At 34.5% G+C, this 9,225-nt stretch overlaps 1 protein-coding gene across 1 annotated transcript; it reads right to left on the bottom strand.

Annotated features, from left to right (window-relative positions):
• Window positions 1-2,048: 2,048 nt before the first annotated feature.
• On the bottom strand, window positions 2,049-4,538 carry LOC100305421 (S-locus lectin protein kinase family protein). Its single transcript, NM_001248223.1, has one exon. The coding sequence runs from the start codon at window positions 4,536-4,538 to the stop codon at window positions 2,049-2,051; it is 2,490 nt and encodes an 829-aa protein (NP_001235152.1).
• Between the last annotated feature and the right edge of the window lie 4,687 nt (window positions 4,539-9,225).

Raw genomic sequence — 9,225 nt, 5'->3', positions numbered from 1 at the left:
TATAATAATAATAAGATGGATAAAAACCTCGTCCTGCTCGTGAGTGGAGTACGCTTTCCCTTTAGCATAACCACTTCATGACGCGTGTTTGTGGCAGCTACAACACGTTAACTTGCCCCAAATACAGTGTTCCAAACGATTTGCCATTGCAGACAATCCCATATATGGAAGATTCAGATTCATCCGTACACAATTGAAAGGGTTGGGTATTTCCTGACAAGTGTCGCATGGCCTATAGTATGTTCTTAAGCATATTAATATGTATAGATTTGATTCTAGGGGTACGTGATAATATGAGTATAAATTTTATAAAATTGATTTTTAAGAATAAAAATTATTCTTTATTTATATATTATATATTTTTATTATTTTTAATTAATATAAAACTTTAATATATATTTTTTTCATGGGTAAGATATTAGTCACAATTAAGTTGAGCTAGGATAATTATAATTAGGACAAATTTTTAATAGTGTATATGTAAAATAGACTTTCACACATAAATTCATTCAAATAATCTCTAATTTTTAATGAATTAGTTTCTGATTATTGATTAGGGATGGCCTTATAGCGTGTTTATTTATATGTTATTTTTATCGACAAATGTTAATCGTTAGTTTATTAGTTTTTATTACTAAGAAGGATCGAATCCACAATATTTTTCTCATTTTCTGCTTTCTTAACTGCCTAATCAACTTTATATCTCCTCAATTGCATGTTATTGAACTACCAAGTGCGTAAATCATCTAAATAGGATTGTTTTAGCTTAATGAGAGGTCTCAAGTTTTCTGAGCATGCTGTTGCGTAAAATACTTAGAGAAAGAACTTTATCATTCATAATAATCCTACCTACCTCAAACAAGATTGTCTTCCATGAAAAATATCTATAATCTAGACCAACAAAATAATTGCATGTTACTGATGTAATTTTTCATGTTTAACCAGAAGCTAAAAGTTATACCCAATGTTTTAAATTGTGATATCGGTTTGGTCGCAATTCTTGATATTGTGGGATATTGCAGGCAATTGAGCCTGATACAGTGACTATTGCAGTTGCCATAAACTAAAAAAAAATGGAGTTACAAAAAATACATGATTTGTAGAGGGAAATTGGAATCTTGAGCATGCATATTCAATAGTTAATTCGTTCGAGTAGATAAGAATCTGAAAATATATGATTGGTAGGTGGAGATACCAGTATCCTAAGTAACCTGCGGCTCATGTTAAACAGAGTACCAATTTTATCAAAAAGTAAACAAAAAAAGTAACAAATTTGTTAAATTATTGATCATTGTTTTCATGCCTTTCTTTTATCATATGCTTTTGGAAAGTCTCGATCATTTTTGAGGAAAAAGTAACTTCCAATAATCTTGAATAAAGAAGAGGACACTTGTCCAGTTCTACAAGTCTGTGAACATAAAGTTAAAGCATTCTGCTAAATCATTTGGAGAAATTTATTCCCTGTTAAACGTAGAAAAGATTTAAGAATATCCTTTTTGTGAAAATAATAATCTGCAACTACTATACTACAAAAGTTGTACACGGAATCTTGCACTTAAACTGTTAAATTGATAATATTGAAGAGAAATTGGAAGCAATGTATAGCAGCTCCAACGTCCCCTTCCCAGGGAAGTTCTTGCATAAATTAAATATATCTCAATTGGGTGAACTAGGTCAATAAGATGTTGCCACATCATTAATCACAACAGTTTATAATTAATTAATATATCAATAAACTATCAATTAGCGACATTTATTAATTTATTAATTAATGCAGCTAACTTAGATGCACCATGTATCTGATACAATTCTGCTTTGTCTCATCCCCCAAACCCCAACTGGCTCATACAAATAAATACAAGAATAGCTATATCAGAATCAGATGAAATTATTTTGGTTGAATATACAAACATCTTAACAGGAGTTCCTCCTATGCAAACCTTAACATTAGAACTAAAAGCCTCAAAATCAAAATATGGCACTACTTATTGTATCTTAAGAGACTGAGAGAAAGCACCAAACATGCCTTCTTGATTCTGTCTTGAGGACTAGGTGCTACTATTGGATGATGAGATGTTGCTTTTGGCTTGAGAGGAAGCAGCTGAGGCATTACTCTTTACCTGTGAAGTCTGTGTGGAGCTGGAGTCGGTGAAGAAAACAACGTTCTCATGGTTGTCAACAAAGGCTTGGAGGGTCCTTGGAATTGGAGGCAAAGTCACATCCAAGAACCCTTCAAGGATTTGAACCACCTGACCCATGGAAGGCCTATGAGATTCATCATCTTGGACACACCATGAAGCTACTTTGATGACTCTAGTGACCTCTTCAATGTCAGCATTTTCCTCCAACCTAGGGTCCAAAAGGCTTAGCACATTCCCTCCTTGGTGCATCATGTTTGCAGCAATGGTAGGAAAGAATCTCACTTGGCCATCTTCCGATGCCTCGGAGTTCCTCCTACCCGACACAAACTCAAAAAGCATCATTCCATAGCTGTAGACATCAGCTTTGGCAGTGATAGCCACACCTGAAATCCACTCAGGAGCAAGATAGCCTCTTGTCCCTCTCATGGTAGTGAGGACCCTGCTGAAGTCCCTTCCAACAAGCTTTGCAAGACCAAAATCTGCCACCTTTGGAATAAAATCAGCATCTAGCAGAATGTTTTCTGGCTTCACATCACAGTGTATGATGCAATCTCTACACTTCTCATGGAGATAAGTCAATCCCCTTGCTGTTCCAAGAGCAATTTGGTATCTCACTTTCCAATCCAACAACACCTTGGAGCTATCTTCATGAAATATTTTGGACTCCAATGAACCATTTGGCATGTAATCATAAACCAGCAGTTTCTTAGTACCTTCAGAACAGAATCCGCGAAGCCTTACAAGGTTGACATGCTGGACTGTCCCAATTGTACTCACTTCTGTCCTGAACTGCTTCTCACCTTGGCTAATGCTTTCAAGCTTCTTCACTGCCACGACACTCGAATCAGGCAATGTTCCTTTGAAGACAGAACCAAAGCCCCCTCCTCCAAGTTTCTCCGAGAAATTCTTTGTGGCATTTTGCAAATCCCTGTAGCCAAATGCCATCAATGAGCCCTCCACCGATGTTCTGGTCCCAACATGCCTCTTTCTGCGCCGCAGCATCACAAACACAAAAAGTATTAGAAGAACCACTACACCACCAACAGCTCCAGCAACAGCACCAATGACTGTCCCCTTATTGCTATTAGAATCATCAAACTCAGAGGCTGCAAGCCTGAGGAACAAAGTCTGGCCACTATTATCATCTTGAGTAAGCTGCTGCAGATTCAAGAGATCACCATGCCAAATTGAACAACCACTATTGTCATGAGCATATGCAGTACAAGAACAGTTACTTAAGCACTTTGCTTCACATTCCCCAACAGTCCCGGCTCCTATGGATTGCGAATGATTGGGCAACTTCATGTTGAGAATTGGAAGGAACCTGTCCTTTTCCTTGTCAGAGGAATTTGGATTCTCACATTGAAACTTGGTCTTCTTCACACACCCTCCTGAGTAATCCGTAAGATTCCAATCAGATTGTGACTTTGGCTCATAACCATTCAAACAATTACAATATGGCATGGCATTCTCAGTGCAGCTCCCAAATCCACCACAGAAGGCATAGACCTCACATTGTTGCCTAGGCTGAGACCAAAACAAATTCCATTGCTGAGCATTCTCCAGCCACGAAAGTTGCTTGATCTGCCCCGAGCCATCCATCACGAAACGCGAGATAATAGAGGAGTTATACATGGAGTAGGTGAAGTAGCTCTCGTTCTCATTGGACTGAAAGGTGAAATTGTAGATGTAGTTCAGCCTCATCTCAGGAACCAAGCTGAAAATTTGTCCATTCCAAGCACCACTTGTCCAATACTGTTCAGATTTGTTCCAAAGAATCAAATATGCATTGCTTCCTGCAGGGTCTAGTTCAAGAGAGAACAAACCCGGTGCAGGATCTTCCCTATTCTTCCATGACGTTAGATATTGTGGCTTCTTTGTTTTTTTATCTAATTTTATCTTACCACCAGGAAGCCATGTATCTGTGGGGTGATCAAAACTCTGCCACATAGCATCAGATACTGATGCATTAGCCCTATTGCTTAATATAAGATTCCCAGTATCTAGAAGCACAGCTACAGCAGAACCTGAGCTAGGAGAACTCAAATTGGTTGACCAAACTAGATTTTGGGATTGGTCTAAAAGCACTAAATTACCCTCCAATATTGTTAACTTGGCAGAATTCTTATCAGAAACTGGTTGGTCTCTATTTGCTACCCAAACATAGGTTCTTTGAGATATCTTTTTGTACCACATGCCTATGTAGAATTTATTGGAGTTGTTACCTGTGTTGAAGAAACCCAATTCGAAGTTTCCATGTTGGGAGACAAGAGTTTCATCCCCAGAGAGAGATTGGTTTGCTGAGATGGTGGTCAAAGCAGCAAGGGAAGTGTGGAACGAGAAGCATGTGATGATGAGAGAAAGAGAAAGCCATAACTGTGGCTTGTTGTTCCTCATGGTGTGATGTTGTGAATGGTGTTGGTTGGTACCACAGTGCAAATTGCAGAGAAGCTCATTAAGGTAGATATTATTATTGTGTGCTTGGTGTTGGTCGGGTAGGGTGTGAAGGGAAGGAATAAGATGAGGAACGGGTCCAAGGAATGACCTGGTCTTGGTCGTGTCTGAACTGAGAAGTTAATAGCTTCTGTTTTGTCTTGTTTGCAGAAAAGTCAACAAATACTTCTTGTAGCATTTGTAGCACAGGTTATGCCGTGAATTTTGTTTTTTGTAGACCAATATTGGGAGTCCTTTGAAGTTTCGTCTTGACTATTATTAGTACATCGAGTGTCATCTGTCATGCATATATTAATGAAGATCTTACATTCACGGTATTGATATGGCTTAAATAATAGGGAAATAGTCTTAAATACTTTTTTATATTTTTAATATAATTTATTTTGATTTTTCTATGTAAGCTTTATTTTTTAAAACTTTATTATATGAATTTTTTTATATTTGATTTTAATATTTATCATCAGTTAATATTCGTTTAATGATGACATGTCAGCCTAATAGATCATATCATCAAATTAAATGATACTGTAACATGTTAACGGAATGTTATGTCATCACTTAACAGATCTCGCATAACGATGAGTATCAAAATCAAACATAAAAATATTACATGTAGTAAAATTAAAATGAGTTATATTATAAAAATATATTTAAACCTAAATAATATGTATATGTTGGATCGAGTGGCCTCAGAATAATTAAGAAAGGGGGGTTGAATTAATTATTCCTAAACATTTACTAGTCAAAAATTACTCTTCTAAGGCTTTTACTTATTTTGTTAAGAGAATATGGAGTAGAAGAGAAACTTAACAGAAAATAAAAGCAGAAATTAAATGCACAACGGAAAGTAAAAGAGTAGGGAAGAAGGAGACAAACACACAAGAGTTTTTATACTGGTTCGGCACCAACCCGTGTCTATATCCAGTCCCCAAGCGACCTGCAGTCCTTGAGATTTCTTTCAACCTTGTAAAAATCCTTTTACAAGCAAAGATCCACAAGGGATGTACCCTCCCTTGTTCTCTTTGAAACCCTAGTGAATGTACCCTCCACTAGAACTGATCCACAAGAAATGTACCCTCTCTTGTTCTCAGTCAAACCCAAGTAGATGTACCCTCTACTTGTACCACAAAAGATGTACCCTCCAATGTGTTAAGACAAAGATCTCAGGCGGTTAAACCTTTGATACTTTGTGAATGGGGATACAAAAGAATTCTCAGGCGGTTAGTCCTTTGAATACTTTTGTATAAGGGAAAGGGAAGAATCAAAAGAATTTCTCAGACTGTGTCGTTTTGAATTCTTTGACAAGGGAGAATGGAGACACAAAAGAATTCAGGCGGTTAGTCCTTTGTTCTTTTGGAAAAGGGAGAAGAGAGACACAAAAAGAATTCAGGCGGTTAGTCCTTGACGAATTCTTTTTGGCAAAGGGAGAAGAGAATGAAAAGATAAATAGCACAAGTTTTCAAGGTTTAGAAAACCAGAAAACTTTGGAAAGCTTTTGGTACAAAGAAGAAGAAGAAGTTCAAAGAGATTCAAGGCTTGTAAAAGATTGATTGAAAAGTGTTTAAGATTGATTGAATGAATGTTCAAGATGCTTGAAATGCAAAACAAAACCTTACTTTTATAGACTCTTCATGTCTGGTCAAGACAACCATTAGAAGAGTTACGACTTTTAGAAAAACTTAAAAACCAATTTGAAAAAGTCAAAAACCATTCGAAGAGTTACATCTTTTGATTTTTTCAGAAACAATCACTGGTAATCGATTACCAAATCAGTGTAATCGATTACACAAAGCTTTTAGTGAAAGGATGTGACTCTTTACATTTGAATTTGAATTTCAACGTTCAAAGGTACTGGTAATCGATTACCAAAACATTATAATCGATTACAGCTTTTTTGAAATCAATTGGAACGTTGTAAATTCATTTGAAAACTTTTTCAAATCCATTTTGCTACTGGTAATCGATTACAACAGTCTGGTAATCGATTACCAGAGAGTAAAAACTCTTTGATAAACATGTTTTGAGAAAAATCCATGTGCTACTCAGTTTTTGAAAAAACCTTTTCATACTTATCTTGATTAAGTCTTCTCTTGATTCTTGATTCTTGAATCTTGAATCTTGTTCTTGATTATTCTTGATTCTTGAAAACTTGAAACTTCTCTTGAATCTTTCTCTTGATTCTTGAATTCTTTGGCATCATCAAAATAACCTTTGAAGGCATTGCTTCCACAATATAATATACCAACATTGATTAGCATAATTGGTAGCGACTTTGTATCCCTTAATCCAATTGTTCATGATTTGAATCCTGACATTGGATATAGAATATATCATATTAGGGAAAGAATATTCATTTTTTTCACTCACGAAGATTAGTTATTAATTTCATAGATGAATATTCCAATGTCATGATAAAAAAAAATATGTATAAATACTAAAACTATATCTTAAAAATAAGGTGAATATCTCGACATGAAAAATAATTAAAGGGAGTGAGAAAAAAGGGTTAAAGGTGATAATTACTGTGGACTAATACTACAAGATAATTATATTACCCATTTATCATTAGTGAATTTTGTTTTATGTGATCAAATTAAGTGAGCATGTTAAACAATTAAATCAGATGATATGGACTTAAATGAGCATATGTCAGTGTTCACTCATTAGGGGATAATAGGAACTTTGTTAGGTTAACATGATATAAGAAGGGGTTGTGGTCCCCAAATGAAATTTAAAGAAAGTAATAGAGAGGAGGGATAAGAAATTTAAAATAGAAGATTAAGAGAAGATAAAAATTAAAGAGATAAGAGATTAAAGTAAAAGATGAGAAATGTAGAAGATAAGATAAGAAAAGTAGAAGATAAAGATAACGATAAGATGATGAATTCAAAATTTAAAATATGTTAGAGCCTAGCATGTATAACTAACTTTGACGCAATATTAATATTTTTTCTCTATTTAAAGTTTTCCCAATTTTCACTCACATTTACTAATACACTCAACATTGATCCCTCATGATGAAGTGTCTAATTTATCTATTCTTTGTCCCAAATCACTTTGCAAAGATTGAATAGTAAATCGCATTAAGCATGAAGATGTAATCAATTGTTTAGATGTCGTTTTTCAATTCTTTAGAAATTATCATTTTCCAATGTATAATCCCTAAAACTAATGCATGGATGATCAGACCATACAATAAAGATGAAGAGCACAAAAGAAGCAATAGAAATAGAATTTGCATTCAATAGATAATAAGAACAAATATATTACAAGGGTGTTGGTCTGTCAAGCTCTCAATAATAGGGTTTAGTCTCTTATTGTTATGAGAGGTTTTACACTTTAAGGGTTGATGTGGATAAAAGTAGAGAGATAGATAGAGGAAGATAAAGGGATAATAGACATAGATAGAGGGTTTCCCCTATTTGAGATATCCAAGCTTAGGATGTATTCATTTGAGAGAGGTCTGAGTGTTGATGTCTCGGTCTTTAGGTGTGTAGAGATTGGTATCCCGATGCATATTTTTTTCCTTTGTTTTCTCCTCCTTTTATAAGTCTAAGATAACTTAATTTCCACACGGTCTCGCCCTTAGCATGGGCTTTCACTCTAAGTGCTCTTTCGCACAAGCTTTTCGCGTGTGAGTTGGTTGTTAAGCAAGGAGACGTGTTGGACCTGTCTTGCGCACTAAACGAGCTGTTCTAATCTTCAACTTTTTCTTCAATGTTTTTTCTTTAAGTTTTTGTATCAATTTTTCTTCAAAGCACTTAAAATCTTCTTCTTTTAACTCCTGCTAATAAAAAACTACAAAGATATTAATTCCTTTATTATTTTATTAAAAGCAATAATAAAATAAAGAAATTACAATCATTTTTAATCAAGATTAACTATTAAATTAATTTAAATTTCACAATTATCAATACACGATAATTAGATTTGACAGTCGTTGAATTTGTTCTTTTCTTTCTTATTTTTATTATATTTGTATGAATTTTTTGCACTATGACAACGTAGACGTGACTGAACTTGGCAAATGAGTATAAGTGATGTATTTCATTTGTTAAAAATGAAATAAAATGTACGGAAAAAATAACTAATTTGCAAGTGTTTTTTTGGCTATTTATTTGTTGAAGGTGCCACAACACAAATACAGCCGCCCAATCTGTTAAAAAGTCAAATGGTATATTTTTATTTATTCATTTATTGATTTTATTTGTGAGTTAGCACTTAGCATTATCCCACTTCACATAATGATCAATAATTGTACGATTTTATTTAAAGTCTTTCTTCCTTCCAAATGCATATGTTCTCGTTTTGTCTTTTTCCTGGTCTAAGTTGACAAATTTGCCTGTTTTTTTTTTTACAAAGGAATCATATCTATGCCATGCGAAACGTAAGCATGACACGCACATCACGAAACTTCCAAAGCTTAAATAAGATTAACAGTGAACATATCTTTTAACATTTTCAAACCTTTTATTTTATATTTTTTACCTTTGTATGCTCTTAATATTTTTTTCCGTGTCACATTTTTTGGTTCTCTTTTATTTCTATTTCTGTCTTACTCCACAAGAATATACATTTCAAATGGACGTTAAATTGAATTATTTTTCTAAAATGTTTGGATTTCGGCCTT

The sequence above is a fragment of the Glycine max genome, chromosome 12 (genome assembly GCF_000004515.6).
Source record: "Glycine max cultivar Williams 82 chromosome 12, Glycine_max_v4.0, whole genome shotgun sequence".
Taxonomy (NCBI): Eukaryota; Viridiplantae; Streptophyta; class Magnoliopsida; order Fabales; family Fabaceae; genus Glycine; species Glycine max.
Note: the sequence above shows the minus strand (reverse complement) of the source record. Positions and strands in the feature narration are given on the sequence as shown.